A 17,254-nucleotide genomic window follows, 5' to 3' on the forward strand; every position below is an offset into this window, starting at 1 on the left:
AAACATTCCGGTTCACAGCAGCTGATGACGCGGAGTGACGTGCTCACTTTGCGGCCGCGTGGCTCTGACAACAGCGTGACGTTATTGTGTGTGTGTGTGTGTGTGTGTGTGTGTGTGAGAGTGAGTGAGTGAGTGTGTGTGTGTGTGTGTGTGTGTGTTGAGAGTGAGTGTGTGTGTGAGTGTGAGTTTTGTGGTGTGAGAGGAGTGGTGTGTTTGGTGATGTAGTGGTGAGTGAGTGTGTGTGTGTGGGTGAGGGAGTGGTGTGTGTGTGAGAAGTTTTTTTGTGTTGTTGGTGGGGGACTTGTAGTTTTTACCTGTTGGTGTAGTTTTTACCTGTTGGTGGTGGGGGATCTGTAGTTTTTACTTGTTGGTGGTGGGGGATCTGTAGTTTTTACTTGTTGGTGGTGGGGGATCTGTAGTTTTTAACTGTTGGTGGTGGGGATCTGTAGTTTTTACTTGTTGGTGGTGGGGGATCTGTAGTTTCTAACTGTTGGTGGTGGGGATCTGTAGTTTTTACCTGTTGGTGGTGGGGGATTTGTAGTTCTTGTTGGTGTAAATCTCCTCCAGACTGAACTCTTTCTTCTTTAACCTGAAAAAATGTTTTTATTCAATCTTCATATTTTTAATGCCTTCTTACTGTTTTTTTTTATTGTCATTCCCTCCATCCCTTTCTCCTGACCTTTTGACCTTTGGCAGTCCCATCGGTGTGAGCAGCGTTTCCCGTGGTGACGTCCGGCGGATTCGTATCTGTGAGACTCGTTTCCCACGCTGACATAAAAAATATTTGTGAGAATGACCGGATGAATTATTGTGAAAAAATCAAATAAAAATCTAACTTCACCTCTCCATTTGTGTTGAGAAACTCAGAGCTTGCTGCCAATTGGCCAGTCAAAAGTGGAGTAGACAGTCCAGTGGCTGAACACGGAGGGAGGGGCAGCAATTGTCGCCGGGGGAGGCACCGGGGGCTGTGATTGGCCCGCTGCTTCTGCTGTCGCCAGGCGGAAAGAATTGGGCTGCAAAACACACACACACACAGAAATGATTTTAATAAATTAAAGTTTGATTTGTGGAACAAGCACTGTGAAATTAAATTATTTAAATTACCTTGGTGTGGGCGATCGCACGTAACTGTAAAAAAGCATTTGAAAAGTTTAATTTTTGTTGACAGTACAGATCATTCAACGTTAGTTCAACAATTAATTTTAATTATGTATATTCGTGCTGAATATTAATGTGGGTTCATTTAAATATGGGCGTCGTCCTACCAGTGGTCGCTGCTCAGACTGGGCGGGGCTGTCCAGTCCTTCAGGGGCCGCAATGGACTCACACAATCTCCACCTCCCATTGGCTTTGACATTGTCTCCATGGCAATTGCTGACAGCCGCAGCAAGGGGGCGGGGCTAAAGGAGGATGAGGAGCAGAGCCATAGGTGGAGAGCTCTGTGGTTGGGGAAGAGGGGGGGTGCAGGGGTGAAATGAGAGAAACGCCATTGGCCTGACGAGACGCTGAGAACTTCTGATTGGCTGCAGGCCTGAGCGCTCTGGGCGGACTGCAGCAGCTGAAAGGCATTCTGGGAAGGAGAGCTGGACACAGATCATTACTTATTCAGTGAGTCTTTAATTATTCATAGTGTCATTAACATATGATGATGAACACACCTGAATATTACTCGTTAGTCTCTCACCTGTGTAGCAGCATCGGTGCTGTGTAACTGTTCCGCCTGATGATGGTAACGCTGTGCTCTGATTGGCTGGTTACTCCTTCCTCTCTTCTTCTGTGTTTCCTGTGGTTGAAGTTGTGCAGAGTGAGCGGCGCCTCCTCCTCCTCTGTTCCTCCTCCTCTGACGCACACCGCCATCCGCCCCACAAATCTCCCAGCATCCTCCTCCTCTTCTTCTTCTTCTTCATGTGTCTCTGTCCTTCTATGGTTCTTCCTCCTCCTTTTCTTCCCCCTCCCCTCCCCTTCCTCCTCCTCACCTCTGCCCCACCTCCTCCTCTGTGCTGATTGGCTCAAATTAGAGGAAAGAGGAGGTGTGGGTGAGTTGTTGTTGTCTGATGATGATGATGATGATGAGATGGAGGCGGGGTTACAGGAGGAGGCGGGGCCGAAGGGGAGAGCAGCCAGACCTGAATAATGAAGAGAGAGACGAGTCATGTAATGATGAGGTCACATGCTGCAAACACCGCCCCTGTCATGAGAACCCAAAGTCATGTGACGTCCCCGCAGACTGTCTAAAACCTGGACGTAGTCTCCGTGACGTCCCCGCAGACTGTCTAAAACTTGGACGGACACAGACAGAACTCACCAGAAGAAGATGCTCCTCCTTCTCCTCCTCTATGCCTGTTCGTCTTCTTCCTCATCTTCCTCCTGCTCCTCCTCTCCAGAGAGTCCAGACGACGACCGAGAGAGGCCAGAGCTCCTCGCAGCAGGTGCCGCACCTCCAACCGGTGAGCTGAGAGGAGGCGAGGCAGCAGGGAGGAGCAGGGGCAACATGGAGGAGGAGCAGAAGGAAGAGAAGATGGAGCTGAAGTAGAAGGTGGAGAGAGGCAGGATAGAGGGATGGGGGGAGAGGAGCAAGAAAGAGGAGATGGAATGGCAGAATTATGAGGAGTAAAAAAGACAGGAGGAGAGGAGGAAATTGAGGCAGAAGGAAATTGAGGAGAATCATGAATAGACAGAGGAGGTAAAGGAGAAATGGAGACAGGAGGAGAAGGAGGTAACGAAGAGGAGGAGACAGGAGGAGGAGGTAAAGGAGAAGTGGAGACAGGAGGAGGTAAAGAAGAAGAGGAGACAGGAAGAGGTAAAGGAGAAGAGGGGACGGGAGGAGAAGGAGGTAACAGAGGGGAGGAGACAGGAGGAGGAGGTAAAGGAAAAGAGGAGACAGGAGGAGGTAAAGGAGAAGAGGAGACAGGAGGAGGTAAAGGAGAAGAGGGGACAGAAGGAGGAGGAGGAGGTAAAGGGGAAGAGGGGACAGAAGGAGGTAAAGGAGAAGAGGAGACAGGAAGAGGTAAAGGAGAAGAGGGGACAGGAGGAGAAGGAGGTAACAGAGGGGAGGAGACAGAAGGAGGAGGAGGAGGTAAAGGAAAAGAGGAGACAGGAGGAGGTAAATGAGAAGAGGAGACAGGAGGAGGTAAAGGAGAAAAGGGGACAGAAGGAGGAGGAGGTAAAAGAGAAGAGGAGACAGAAGGAGGAGGAGGAGGTAAAGGAGAAGAGGAGACAGAAGGAGGAGGAGGAGGTAAAGGAGAAGAGGGGACAGGAGGAGGAGGAGGTAACGGAGGGGAGGAGACAAGAGGGGGAGGAGGTAAAGGAAAAGAGGAGACAGGAGGTAAAGGAGAAGAGGAGACAGAAGGAGGAGGAGGAGGTAAAGGAAAAGAAGAGACAGGAGGAGGTAAAGAAGAAGAGGAGACAGGATGAGGAGGAGGAGGTAAAGGAGAAGAGTAGACAGAAGGAGGAGATAAACGAGAAGAGGAGGCAGGAAGAGGAGGAGGAGGTAAAGGAGAAGAGGAGACAGGAGGAGTAGTATGGACAAAATGAAAAGTCATGGAGGGAGGTGAAGAATGTAGTGATGGAGGAATAGGAGAAGACGATGAAGGATGAGGAGAAACAGAAGAGGGAGCAGTAATGATGGCGATGGGAGGAGTAGTACGGGAAGGGGAAGAGACAGGAGGAGGAGGAGGAGATGGTAAAGGAGGTGAGTGGGATGAGGAAGAAAGAGGAGAAGAGAGGGAAGAAGGAGGAGGAGAACAAAAGACATGAGGAGGCAGAGGAGGAGAAATAGAAGATGAATGGAGAGTAGGAGGTGGAGGAGTAAAAGAAGCAGAGGAGAGGAAACAGGGAGGAGAAGGAGGAAAGGCAGGTGAAGCAGAGGGGGAGCTCCAAAGAGGAGCAGGAGGAGAAAAGGCTCCTGAAGGAGGAAAAACAACAGTTAGTTCACTGAATGACAGACAGACAGAGAGACAGACAGACAGACAGACAGACAGACAGACAGACTAAATATAATAAACCTGTTTGAGTCTCTTCGTCATCATCAACCTCATCAGCCAATTGGAGAGCAGGAGGAGGAGTTACTGCTACCAGGCCCCGCCCCCTGTCATCACTGTTTAGAGTCAGTGGTCGAGTGAGCATGACTGAGAGTGAGACAGAGAGAGAGAGACAGATTAAAGTTAAATATTTATGTGGCACCCTGTCCCACCAGTTCACATCCTCAAGGCAGCAGTCCCAACTTTTGCAAAGTCACTGAAGGACTCAACCGCAGACCAAGAGGACACCGAGCTGCACCTAGAGGACCTGCCCCACCAAGAGGACACCCAGCTGCACCTAGAGGACCTGCCCCACCAAGAGGACACCGAGCTGCACCTAGAGGACCAGCCCCACCAAGAGGACACCCAGCTGAACCTAGAGGACCTGCCCCACCAAGAGGACACCGAGCTGCACCTAGAAGACGTCCTGTCGCACCCCAGGCCAGGCCCACTTTCCCTTCACCAACCCCATCCCACACATATGCACAGGTTGTAAGCAGAGCAAGCTCCAACTCTTCACCTGACGGAGCCACACCTGTGATCTGAGCATACATGAGATGCTCAGTGAGCTCTACGCAATCATCGTCCAGGCTTAAACACTCTGGAACAACTACACCATGAAACATGGAACGGAAATCCATCACTGTTTCATCCTGGAATATACCAGGTCTGAGGTCGACTGCCTTTGGCCTCAAGACAGGAACCCAGATGATTGTCCTGCAGGAGACGTGGCACAGAGGAGATGGTCCAGCTCGTAGTAGCATCGTCCAGGTGAACAGGGATAGATGAACTGACCCATGAAGGTGATCAAAGCTTTCACACCTGTCAGAAACTAAAAGAAGAACCTCCTCTGATGTGCCACCTACAAATGATTCCCCATGTTTTACTGTCAGCTGTCGACGTGGGAACTGTAACGTTAACGTAACGTTACTTGATGGTTCCTGAATGTTCTGTAAAGTATATGTTTACATTGTATGACGTCATTATGTTTACATGTATGACGTCATACCTTCGTGGACATTTTGTTTCTTTGTGAAGAACGTCACAGAAACTCTCGCGGGTCTCGCGAGACTTCGTGATGCTGACCTGTCAGCTGATTAACGCGTGATTCTGACGGTTCGATGTCGTCATATCGGGGTTTGTGTGACGTAACGCGAAGGGGGCCGTACAGAGAGCGGGAATGTTGCGGGGAGTGCGGGTCAAACGGGATTTGAGGAGATGATCGAGCTAGCAGCGGCTAGCTGCCGTTAGCACGGCACGGCTTACTGCTAACCCGGGACAAACTGGGACATTAACGGGTTATTTTACCTTCTCAGGCCCCACGGGTCCGTTAGTCTCCCTCAAAGCCTCTTATCTGTCATGTTAGGCGGTTTACCGGCGGGAACGGGGCCTCTGTACAGAGGACCTCCGTTATCACTGCAGACCGGCGTCAAGCCAGCGGAAGAAACACCGGCCGAACTTCCGGCTGGGATTTCAGAATAAAAGATCCCACGCCCCCTCACCACGCCCCCTCATTAATTATGAAGCCGAATTGTGCATAATATTGGTCTTAACAAACATAACAAGTTTCAGACAGCTCTGACAAAGTATATGATAGCCGCACACTTTTGCCCGAAAATCAGCAATCAGCAAGTAAATGGAGTCTTTTTTTTTTTTTCGAAAAAATCGGCAGCGTTGACTTTGACGCGCCGTCACGGCCACGCCCTCTGATAAAAAGTTGTGATTTTGATAACTTTTCATTGTCGAGGCCTTGAGAACACACATGCCAAGTTTCAAGCACATCTGATAAAATCCCTAGGAGGAGTTCGTTCAAATGCGACCCCTGGAAATGAGGCAAAAAGCCAAAAAGTCCAAATCTGAGCAAAATTGGACGCCGTACGCTTCACTGTCGCCCGGGGCACCAAGAGACTTTTTTGTGCGTCTGGGCATGTTACATACTCCCACTGAGTTTCGTGCACGTGGGCGAAACCGTGGCGAGGGGCACCGGCAAAAACGCGCACCTAGGTGGGGCTCTGGAGGCGTATGCGCGTGTGCATGCGTGAGACCTCCAAAATACGTAATTTTACGCCTGCCATTTGGGGGGTAGGCAAATTTTCGTGAGTTTTCGGGGGGATATGGGCTGTGGAAAATGCGATTTACTCTTCAACTTTGTTCAGCGTTCGAAATACAATAGGGCCTCGCTGTGCTCGGGCCCTAATAATAAACATACGAAATTCAATAGGGCCTCGCACCGCGTGCTCGGGCCCTAATTAAAACACATTATGTGGGCTCCATTGACTGCTGTGTTCAGGTGGTGGTCCTCTCATAAACAGATCAATGGTTGCATTCAACACCATTGACCATCACATCCGGTTACACAGCACTGAGCTGGTTTAAGTCGATTTCTTCAATCGATCTCAGTTTGTTTGTGTCAATGATGAATCCTCCATGCATACCAAAGTTTGTCACAAGATTCTGTACTAGGACCACTTCTCTTCAGTTTATATAGGGAACATTACTGGGAACTGATCACACTTATTATTACTGGGACTGAGCTCTACCCTCTGCAAATGGGTCCTGGACTTTCTAACGAAAAGGCCGCAGTCTGTGAAGATCCATGACGTCTCCTCCTCAGCCATAACCCTCAGCACAGGCTCCCCCCAGGGTTGTGTGCTGAGCCCCCTTCGGTTCACTCTGCTCACACACGACTGCTCAGAGAGAGACATCCGAGCTGTCTGATCGTGAAGTTCGCAGATGACACAGCTGTGGTTGGAAGAATCGCTAACAACAAGAAGTCTGACTACAGGCAGGAAGTGGAACACCTGTTATTATATATTTGATATCGGGCTGCTCCGGGACCAGGGGAAACCAATTTCGTTTCATCGCATGTTTTTACATGTGCTGTAATGACAATAAAACTCCTTGAATTATTAGGAATCATCCATTAACTTTCATTGTTATGTTGACAACAGCCAATTATATTTATTGATCATCGAGTCGAGGTGACCTCACAGGAAGTTTCATTGCTTTCATTTGATTCTTCTATCATTTCACAATAAAAGCCCTGACTTCCTGCTGAAATAGAATCTCATGTATTCAACCATGATCGTATGTTTGTGCGTGTTGTTTATACATGCTCTTATGTGTTTATATCTTCATACGTGTTTGTCTAAAAATAAATTCAACAAAATTTAAATAAAATCTTTAAATTTGTTTGTCTGCTGTTTTTTTCCCCATAGAAACAACAGTAATCAGATTACCTTTTATTCTGACACAGAAACTCAAACATCCGTCAGGAGAAAAAAAGTTCAAGATTTTATTTGGTACAAAAACAGGAAACGGTTTTCACTTTTCAAAATAATACTGAGACTGAACACATCAGTTTAACCTGCTGCTCAACACAAGACTGATCAGGTGGACATTTGGTCACCATGGTAACAACCAACTCAAAAAACAAAAAATAAAATCAGGAAGTCTGTCCAACCTTTCACAATAAAAGAAGCAATGTTTCAGAGAAATACGTCATCATGCGACCCTTGTGTTGGGTCGTTCAGACTGCTCATAGAGAATTCTGGGAAATTAAGTGTGAAGATTTCATCATGATGTGCACAAACATGTATGACGGAGTTGTAACAGGCGTGTCCCTGTTCTGTGATGTCACTTCCCTTTTTACGCAGATCATCAAAATAAGTTTAAAAAAAAAAAACACCAGTATTTTATTTTTTAAATATTTTATTTACATAAAAAACGATGTCATCACGTCTCATTTTCTATTCAGAACAAAAAACAGGAAGCCAATGCTGACTGTCAAAATAAAAGCCTCTGCAGGCTGACAGGATGTGACATCATCAGATCACCTGCGATACCGCCCCCTCTCCTTGTCCCTCTCTCTCTCTCGCTCTCTGTCCCTTGCTCGCTCCCTCTCTCTCTCACGGCGTGGTCCACCACGCTCACGTTCACGCTGCCGCTCGCGCTCACGACGGCTGCTCACCACCGCTTGTGTCCGCCGCAGGAAGTCGTCCACGCGCATGTCATAGTCGTGCTGCATTATGGGAAAAAAAACATGAGAAGGAACAGATCAGACAGACAGACAGGAAGTCCACAGAGAGACAGACAGACAGGAAGTCCACACAGACAGACAGGAAGTCCACAGAGAGACAGACAGACAGGAAATCCGCAGACAGACACACTCACTCACCGGGCTGGACGTGAAGGCGCGGTGTTGCGGCGCTCGCTGCTTGTCTCTAAAGCGAGGGGGTGGAGCCTCATGCTGAGGCAGGGGGGGGTGGTGGTGGTGATGGTAGGCCTGGTGGGGGGGGGGGCGGGCGGGGTGGTGGCTGTGGTGGTAGTAGGGGGGGTGGTGAGGGGGTGGCTGCTCCACGCCGGGATACGCCGCCTAATGAGAGGTAAATGACATCATCATTAGGACAGTGTACGGTCGGTCAGCTGGTCGACCAGCGATCAATAACAGGGACGTACCAGAGTCTGCCATGGAGCCGGAGGACCGACGCTGTGGTGATAATCCCTCATGTAGTCGTTATATGACTGAAACAAGAAGCACACAGGTAACACACCTGAACACACACACACACACACCTGAACACACACACACGAACTAACATGCTAACATGCTAATATGACTCACCCCGTTGAGAAACACGTCTCGTCTCACGCTGGAGAATCGCCTAAAAAAAAAACAAACACACATTATATTGTAGATTATCTGACATATATGTAGAGTGTACATATGATTATATACATATATATGCTGTATGTTATCTGCAGATTAAACAGATGTATGAACTGTCGAACTCAAAATAAACCTAATTAAGTAATTCATTTGTCACTGATGGTGTTGCTGCATGCAGGTGAGTTATGGGGTGTATCTCACCTGTCCACTGGCTGGTTACGTAGGTCCTGGATGAAACCTGAAAATAAAATAAATTATTCTGTTACATTTGACTTCAAACCATCTGAGCAGCCATCCACTTCAAACTAAAACCACTTTTCAACATTTAAACCTGTTTTCAAACAAAGTTATGAGAGTTATGATGTCATAACAGTGTCTGTGATGTCATAACAACGTGAGGGTTTCAGATTAACGACCTGCTCGCTGGTTGAAGTCGGGCGGACCGTCGGCTCGTGGTCGCTTCCTGCCGTGGAGGTCGTACTCTTCAGGGCGACGCCTACGTAGACAAGTTGACAAGTAAGACACACACACACACACACACACACACACACACACAAACAAACACTCACTCACACACACACACAGCTCAAACTTGAAGAATGTTTGTTTCTAACGTTTATGTAATGTTTATCTAACGTGAGGTTTCATGAAGGTTCTGAGTCATCCAGGTGAGACGTGTCACTACTTCCTGTTTAAATTGAACTGTTCAATCAGACATCTGAAACACCAACCAATCACCAATCAATTCATCGACTGGTCCTGATTACTGATCAGTCTGTAGTCCGTCTGTAGTCTGCTGGTCCGTCTGTGCTCGGTCTGTTGTCTGCTGCTCGGTCTGTGCTCGGTCTGTTGTCTGCTGGTCCGTCTGTGCTCGGTCTGTTGTCTGCTGGTCGGTCTGTTGTCTGCTGGTCCGTCTGTGCTCCGTCTGTTGTCTGCTGGTCCGTCTGTGCTCCGTCTGTTGTCTGCTGGTCCGTCTGTAGTCTGCTGATCCGTCTGTAGTCTGCTGGTCCGTCTGTGCTCCGTCTGTTGTCTGCTGGTCCGTCTGTGCTCGGTCTGTTGTCTGCTGGTCCGTCTGTAGTCTGCTGATCCGTCTGTGCTCCGTCTGTTGTCTGCTGGTCCGTCTGTGCTCCGTCTGTTGCCTGCTGGTCCGTCTGTGCTCCGTCTGTACTCTGTTGTCTGTTCTTACTGGTTCTCCTTTTTTTGAAGTTGTCGATGTTCCGAAGATCCAGTTTTCCAGAAAGTACTTCCTGTTCTAAAATTCGATGCCAAAATAAAAGCATCACTTCATACACACAAACAAACAAACAAAGAAGAAGAAGCCTGTGGAGGACAACATACCGCTTCTGTAGTAATGTGGAAGAGGCTGTTTGACTGTCAACAACACTTTGATTTAAAAAACAGTTTTTCTCCTCATCAGTCCGTTAAAGGCTTTTTAAATAAACCCTCTTATTTTGAAAGGGTGGAGGGGAGTGATGATGATGATGATGATGGTGCAGTCCTGTCACTCAATACATAAAGCCCCACCCCTTTCAGCCCAGCCCAGCCCCATCCAGACCAGCCACAGTCCTTACACAGAAACCAGAAAACGTGTCTGGTGTTTCCGTCGTCTCCCTCCTCTTCAACACACACACTTTATATTCAGTTCATAGAGACGCACACAAATCAACACACCAACAGCTCAGTCCTGATTCAGTGTGTGTGTGTGTGTGTGTGTGTGTGTGCTGGGGGAGGGGGCGGGGTTATAACTGTCCTTTATGGAGGGTGGGGGAGGGGGCGGAGGCATCAATTATTCAGTCCACAGGGATCTTATTTAATTTAAAATCGAGTCCATCTTTTCTGTAATTTGACCATTTCTGAACAAGCGAGGAAACCCCGCCCTCTACGACACATCACACCATCTCATTGGATATAGTCCGGAGGCTACGCCCCCTGCTTGACCAAACCGCACCACCTTCTCAAAGAACCAGAACCAGTCCGCCGGGCGCTCAGTCCCTCACTTTATCTGTTCTATACCTCAACCACCGTCAGTCCAGCCAGTGACGCTCGTCCTTTATGCTTTTATTCTGAAAGGGTCAGCCACAGTCCAGCTAAACATTTACGAAGTCTGAAGCTCCTGCAAAGAAAAAGAGCTTCAAAGCAGAAAATTTAAATACAACAAAATTTTAAAAATTTAATTTTTATCTCAGCTCGAAAGATTTAAACTCCAAAACAAACTAAAAGTTTTAAGAAAGAAAAATTGAAGTTCTCCTGTCCTAAACTTAAAGATGTGCTAATTAAACTTGATGCCAACTTAATTATTAAACTGACAAATCATCTGTGAGCCGCTAACGAGGATCACCTAATGATGATTTTAACTTCCTGCCTGACTTTGACCCTGACGCAGAGCGATGCGGCGATCCGTGAAAACTCCAGACTGGAAATAAAAACAGAACCAGCAACGCTAGCCACGGGATAGCTAGCCGCCGGCTAAAGACAGCGGCCGTCTCCGTCGTCCGACAGCAGGTGGCGCCATGGTTGCAGCAGGAGAAGAAGAACAGGAAGCGGGAGGAGGAGCTTGGTGATTGGCTAACCTTCCCGGTTCTCGTTGTGGCGGTCGGCCTCGAGGCCGCGGCTCCGACGGCGTCCGGCGCTTGTGACGAACTCGGCGAGCCACCTGGTGGACGTCCACACTCTCGTCCAATGGGAACAGTGCACAGAGCTGAGCGCCGATGTCCGGTTGAATCTCCTGGAAGATGATTCAAGAGTTCAGCACAAAAACATTCAGACAACACTGAAAGAACTATTTAAAGACAGAACCAGAAGAAGCTGTGAACTTACCTGTCCGTCACGTCCAATCTTGACGGGCTTGTGTTCGTTCCAGGGGTTGGACAGGTGAGCCGTCTTCGTGAAAGGAAGCTCCCTCCTGTAAAAGGACAAAGTGTGAGGCAGCCTGCAGAGATGTGATGTATGTCACTTCATATAACACGAGTCATACAGGAACAAAGTCCAGTCCAGGCCAGACCGGACCTGCTCCCATTGGACCACCAACACATGGTGCACAGGGTCAGGACACTGATGTGACCCCGGCTGAGCACCGCTGATCAGGACAAAGACACAGTGTGTCAGCAGAGTACTCTTCAGGAGTTTCTGGTTCTGGTCCTGGAGACAAAGCTGGCACTGGCTCCATGGTCATGCTGGAGGATAGGTCAGGTGGTGAAACCTGAGCGGGGGTGACTGAACCAGACAGGCCTTGTACACCTAAACAAGTAGTCAGGTGAAATGGGAACATCTGGCTGAGGCCCTGGTCCATGATAGGGGGCGCTGTGCACATGGAAACAGACCATGTTGTTGCCATGGTAACCAGATGAAGCTGAAGATGGTGAAGCAGGTACAAGGCGGCTTGGGGGTCTGTCCAGGCCGTCCACGTGTTGTTTGGACCTCAGGTTTCTCGTGGAGGTTCTGTGGTTCTGTCCTTGTTTAAGCAGAGCGGAACACATTCTCTTGGATCTCCTCACAGACCTGCGAAACGCACCTGAAGGGGTGGAGACCTCAGGACCGTGCAGGTGCTGTGGTTCAGCGAGCTCCTCCCAGTCTGAGGTCAGTGGACTGTTCGGTTTTATCGGTCTAGTCCGGTCCACAACCTTGAACCGGTCTGATTTTGTTCAAACCGACATTTTCCATCAGAGACAGGAGACAGCTCTTCTGATGTCAACCCTTTAGTGTCTGACTGTGGTGACATGATGGTCAGATAAACCGGTTAGCTTCCCGTTAACCACTCGTTTGTCACTGTTTACCTGCAGAGCCAGTCGATCTTGAAAACTCCACCCAGCATCTTGGCGTTCATCCCAGCAGGAAGAACCCAGTGAATCGGAGAGCCGCCATGATGAGACTCTGACGCCAAACGAGCAAAACCTGCCGCAGAGACAAAGATTAAAATTGTGACAGCAAACACACAAAGACAAATACTGAAAGAATCAAACAGACAATCAATCCATTTTCTAACCTTGGAATTTGCCGCTTTCCCTCACAGAGAAGACGAGGACAACGCTCCGAGCCGAGCGGAAAGCTGCATTCAGCTTCTTCTCATTCACCGGCAGCGTCGACCAAACACCCTGAAAACATCGGAACATACAGCAGACATCATGGGTGAACATACATGTAGTATGTAATCATGCAAACCATACGTATGTGGTGTGTAAACATACGTGTAAACATTAGCTTACCTTAGCTTTGGCCAGCGAGACGTTCTCGTGGTTGTTGCTCTTTATGAGGAAGAATCGAGCGTCTCGCAGGATGTAACGAAGTTTACTGGTTGGATCTGAAACAACACAGGAAGGAGCTGTAATGCTGGAAGTAATCACATTACCTCGGTACTCTAGCTGCACTAAACTTAAACAAATAAACCAATGTATAATCAAAATGGCCGCCTTACTCTCCATCCCTTTGCGAACAGCTCGGACCGACGATGACAGCTTTTCCCGCTTTTTTTCTGAACCTTTCAAAATAAAAGCACAGAATACAAGAATCAGAGTGGAGCTCATTAAATATGCAAGAAACAGCTTGAAACTACGCAGTTTCAGGTGATGATGTTGTCATAGTTACCTGAGGCTTCGGAGGCGGAGCCTGAGTGCACTGACTCGCCGTCATCAGAGAAGCTGACAGAGGAGGCGGAACGCGAGTCGCCAGCCTCGCTGCGAGTGTCGTAGTCGTTCCCCTCACCTCCACGACGCTCATACTCCTCTTCCTCCTCCTCTTCTTCCTCCTCCTCCTTCTCTCCTTCCTCCTCCTCTTCCTCCTCCTCTTCCTCCATGCCCTCCTCTTCCTCCTCCTCCTCTTCTTCCTCCTGATCGTCATCTTCTTCTTCCTCTACATGGGAGGCAGCGGGGGAGGAGCTTCCTGAACCCGCTTCTGAGCCGTACTCAGCTGCTGCCTCATCCTCTGATTGGTTGTCCTCCTCATGAGGGGAGGGGCTTGTCCGCCGCTCATCACGCCGCAACTTCTAAAGACAAAGAGAAAAGTACCGTGATTAGCTGTCAAACTGAAAGCTGATTGGCTGTGAAGGAATGCTTTGTACTGTATGTGTACTGTAAGAAGTAATGGTGGTAGTACTGGTGATATGAATACCTGAGTCAGACCCTCCAGACCTCTCTGAGACTCTCTGCGTCGTACTTCCTCTCCTCCGCGGCTCCTGGTCGCCTCGCGGGCTCCTCGCCGTCCCTTTCGCTCCTCATAGTATTCGTGTCGGTAGCTACTGGTAGCAGCAGCATGCCGGCCACGAGGGCTGGATGCCGCCTTCTTCGAAGAGGATGGAAGAGGTGGACCCGGGGCTCTCTTATTAGTAGAAGAGGACCTGGAGGGGGCGTGGCCAGACGAGGGGCGGAGCCTCTTGAGGTCCTGGCTGTCAGAGCGCTCACTCTTTCTCTTTGTTCCTGAAAGACAAAACAGAGGGTTTAGTTAACACAGAGCCAACCATATTTCATTAACATCAGCTGTTCTACTATCAGTACTATAGGCACTACTAACAGTACTACTATCAGTACTATAGGCACTACTAACAGTACTACTATCAGTACTATAGGCACTACTAACAGTACTACTATCAGTACTACTCTCAGTACTATAGGCACTACTAACAGTACTACTATCAGTACTATAGGCACTACTATCAGTACTACTCTCAATACTATAGGCACTACTAACAGTACTACTATCGTTACTACTATCAGTACTATAGGCACTACTAACAGTACTACTATCAGTACTACTATCAGTACTAACAGTACTACTATCAGTACTATAGGCACTACTAACAGTACTATCAGTACTATAGGTACTACTATCAGTACTACCATCAGTACTACTATCATTGCTACACACAGGTGTACCTTTCTTATCACTGATGTCTCGTTCAGTCTCAGGGTTATACAGCTCATCATCCTGATCTGGAGCTTCAGTCAGAATATCTTCCAGAACGTTCAGCTCTCCATCTGAAGAACAGCAACGCAACAATTTATATCAACAGGACAACCAGCAACACAATAGTGTCCGGTACCTGTAAGTCGGTGATAGTGTCCGGTACCTGTAAGTCGGTGATAGTGTCCGGTACCTGCAAGTCGGTGATAGTGTCCGGTACCTGTAAGTCGTTGATTGTGTCTGGTACCTGTAAGTCGTTGATTGTGTCTGGTACCTGTACGTCGCTGATAGTGTCTGGTACCTGTAAGTCCGTACTGGACTTGGTTTAAACTTGTCACATTAAAATCTATTTTACAGTTAAGCTTTATTATAATTGATGAATGTGTCATCACCTCTTGGATCAATAATTATTATTAAAATTGGTTATTTACCCAACAAAAAGTAAAAACATGACCGTGATATCTGTTTAACTGCATGTGGGACTTCTTTATTATGGATCATCTGTCACAGGCCGAACCCATCCGAACATTATAAACAGCCTGTTTGTATTTAAATCGGTGTGTTCGGTACCGGACTGTCGGGCTCTGGGCGCAAACAGCTGCCGTTAACCAAACTGCTAACTAGTCACCGGTAACTAAGTAACGTGTCCGTTAATAACGACCACTAACCGACGGACACTAACCGACGAACACTAACCGACGAACACTAACGACCACTAACCGACGAACACTAACAACCACTAACCGACAAACACTAACGACCACTAACCGACAAACACTAACCGATGAACACTAACAACCACTAACCGACGAACACTAACCGACGACCACTAACCGACAAACACTAACAACCACTAACCGACGAACACTAACTGACGAACACGAACGACCACTAACCGACGAACACTAACCGACGAACACTAACCGACGAACACTAACCGACGAACACTAACCGACGAACACTAACCGACGAACACTAACCGACAAACACTAACCGACAAACACTAACCGACAAACACTAACCGACGAACACTAACCGACGAACACTAACGACCACTAACCGACGAACACTAACGACCACTAACCGACAAACACTAACGACCACTAACCGACAAACACTAACGACCACTAACCGACAAACACTAACGACCACTAACCGACAAACACTAACCGACGAACACTAACCGACAAACACTAACCGACAAACACCGACAAACACTAACCGACAAACACTAACCACCACTAACCACCACTAACCGACGAACACTAACCACCACTAACCGACGAACACTAACCACCACTAACCGACGAACACTAACCACCACTAACCGACGAACACTAACCACCACTAACCGACCTACACTAACCGGCGAACACTAACCACCACTAACCGACGAACATTAACCACCACTAACCGACGAACATTAACCACCACTAACCGACGAACGCTAACCGACGAACACTAACCACCACTAACCGACGAACACTAACCACCACTAACCGACGAACGCTAACTGACGAACACTAACCGACCTACACTAACCGACGAACACTAACCTACACTAACCGACATACACTAACCACCACTAACCAATCTACACTAACTGACGAACACTAACCTACACTAACCGACGAACACTAACCACCACTAACCGACCTACACTAACCGACGAACACTAACCTACACTAACCGACCTACACTAACCGACGAACACTAACCTACCTACACTAACCGACGAACACTAACCGACCTACACTAACCACCACTAACCGACCTACACTAACCGACGAACACTAACCTACCTACACTAACCGACGAACACTAACCGACGAACACTAACCACCACTAACCGACCTACACTAACCGACGAACACTAACCGACGAACACTAACCCACGAACACTAACCGACCTACACTAACCGACCTACACTAACCAACGAACACTAACCGACCTACACTAACCGACAAACACTAACCGACGAACACTAACCGACCTACACTAACCGACAAACACTAACCGACGAACACTAACCGACCTACACTAACCAACGAACACTAACCGACCTACACTAACCAACGAACACTAACCGACCTACACTAACCCACGAACACTAACCGACCTACACTAACCAACGAACACTAACCGACCTACACTAACCGACGAACACTAACCGACCTACACTAACCCACCGACCGTCAGCACAACAAAGAGAGCCGACATGCTACTGCAAAGAGCTAACAGCGGCTAACAAAGCGCGTGCCTCACCTTTGTCCTCGCGCCGGTCGGCCGCCATCACAGCCTGTGACGTGCTCCTGTCTCGTGGGCAGGTATCACTACAGACAACACACGTTTGTTTAATTTAAAGTCGAAATAATGAGACAAAACAGAGCAGAGCAGCTCAAAGACAGAAGATGGCGGAGAGAGCCTGCTGGACTTTCTTCTTCGTGTCGTGGCTCAGAAACAGCGTTCAGGTGAACACCGCCACCTGTCGACCCGGAGGAGACACAGCGGCTCCCAGTGTACATACAGGCAGGCAGAGAGACAGGCAGACAGAGAGACAGGCAGGCAGAGAGACAGGCAGAGAGACAGACAGAGAGAGAGACAGGCAGACAGACAGATAGGCCGAGAGACAGACAGACAGAGAGACAGATAGGCAGAGAGACAGATAGGCAG

General features: G+C 48.4%; 2 protein-coding genes and 1 long non-coding RNA gene across 4 annotated transcripts; all 3 read right to left on the reverse strand.

Moving 5' to 3' along the window:
* Positions 1-455: 455 nt before the first annotated feature.
* On the reverse strand, positions 456-2,799 carry wu:fi75a02 (uncharacterized). Its single transcript, XM_027281920.1, has 7 exons — positions 2,306-2,799; positions 1,685-2,126; positions 1,266-1,583; positions 1,105-1,128; positions 842-1,013; positions 680-768; positions 456-589 (listed from the first exon to the last, which is right to left on the reverse strand). The coding sequence occupies exons 1-7, from the start codon at positions 2,358-2,360 to the stop codon at positions 514-516; spliced, it is 1,176 nt and encodes a 391-aa protein (XP_027137721.1). The 5' UTR covers positions 2,361-2,799; the 3' UTR covers positions 456-513.
* A 594-nt stretch (positions 2,800-3,393) lies between these two features.
* Positions 3,394-5,494, reverse strand: LOC104936719 (uncharacterized). Its single transcript, XR_797610.3, has 3 exons — positions 5,328-5,494; positions 4,005-4,127; positions 3,394-3,904 (listed from the first exon to the last, which is right to left on the reverse strand). It is a non-coding gene; the product is annotated as an uncharacterized LOC104936719 (long non-coding RNA).
* Positions 5,495-7,355: 1,861 nt separating this feature from the next.
* Positions 7,356-17,164, reverse strand: ythdc1 (YTH N6-methyladenosine RNA binding protein C1). Of its 2 annotated transcripts, none has more exons than XM_027281930.1 (16): positions 16,847-17,164; positions 14,553-14,654; positions 13,792-14,096; positions 13,270-13,666; positions 13,100-13,162; positions 12,891-12,985; positions 12,671-12,779; positions 12,462-12,579; positions 11,506-11,590; positions 11,259-11,413; positions 9,105-9,184; positions 8,890-8,926; positions 8,644-8,683; positions 8,478-8,543; positions 8,197-8,394; positions 7,356-8,040 (listed from the first exon to the last, which is right to left on the reverse strand). In XM_027281930.1, exons 1-16 carry the CDS (start codon positions 16,872-16,874, stop codon positions 7,852-7,854), a joined length of 2,067 nt encoding a protein of 688 aa, XP_027137731.1. In that variant the 5' UTR covers positions 16,875-17,164; the 3' UTR covers positions 7,356-7,851. The 2 variants fall into 2 exon arrangements, with proteins under 2 accessions (XP_027137731.1, XP_027137730.1); XM_027281929.1 differs by lacking the exon at positions 16,847-17,164 and adding an exon at positions 15,012-15,440.
* Between the last annotated feature and the right edge of the window lie 90 nt (positions 17,165-17,254).

This window comes from Larimichthys crocea, chromosome IX, assembly GCF_000972845.2.
Source record: "Larimichthys crocea isolate SSNF chromosome IX, L_crocea_2.0, whole genome shotgun sequence".
Taxonomy (NCBI): Eukaryota; Metazoa; Chordata; class Actinopteri; family Sciaenidae; genus Larimichthys; species Larimichthys crocea.

Bases quoted from the DNA above. Each gene is read 5' to 3' on its own strand.
- wu:fi75a02 (XM_027281920.1), bottom strand. From the start codon at position 2,360: ATGAGGAAGAAGACGAACAGGCATAGAGGAGGAGAAGGAGGAGCATCT. The intron at 2,127-2,305 runs GTGAGTTCTGTC...TTCATTATTCAG, and splicing joins AGGAGGAGCATCTTCTTCTG to GTCTGGCTGCTCTCCCCTTC. The intron at 1,014-1,104 runs GTAATTTAAATA...TGTGTTTTGCAG, and splicing joins GTGCGATCGCCCACACCAAG to CCCAATTCTTTCCGCCTGGC.
- ythdc1 (XM_027281929.1), bottom strand. From the start codon at position 15,081: ATGATCCATAATAAAGAAGTCCCACATGCAGTTAAACAGATATCACGG. The intron at 14,097-14,552 runs GTACACCTGTGT...TTTGTCTTTCAG, and splicing joins AGACATCAGTGATAAGAAAG to GAACAAAGAGAAAGAGTGAG. The intron at 11,414-11,505 runs GTAAGTTCACAG...ATCATCTTCCAG, and splicing joins AGATTGGACGTGACGGACAG to GAGATTCAACCGGACATCGG.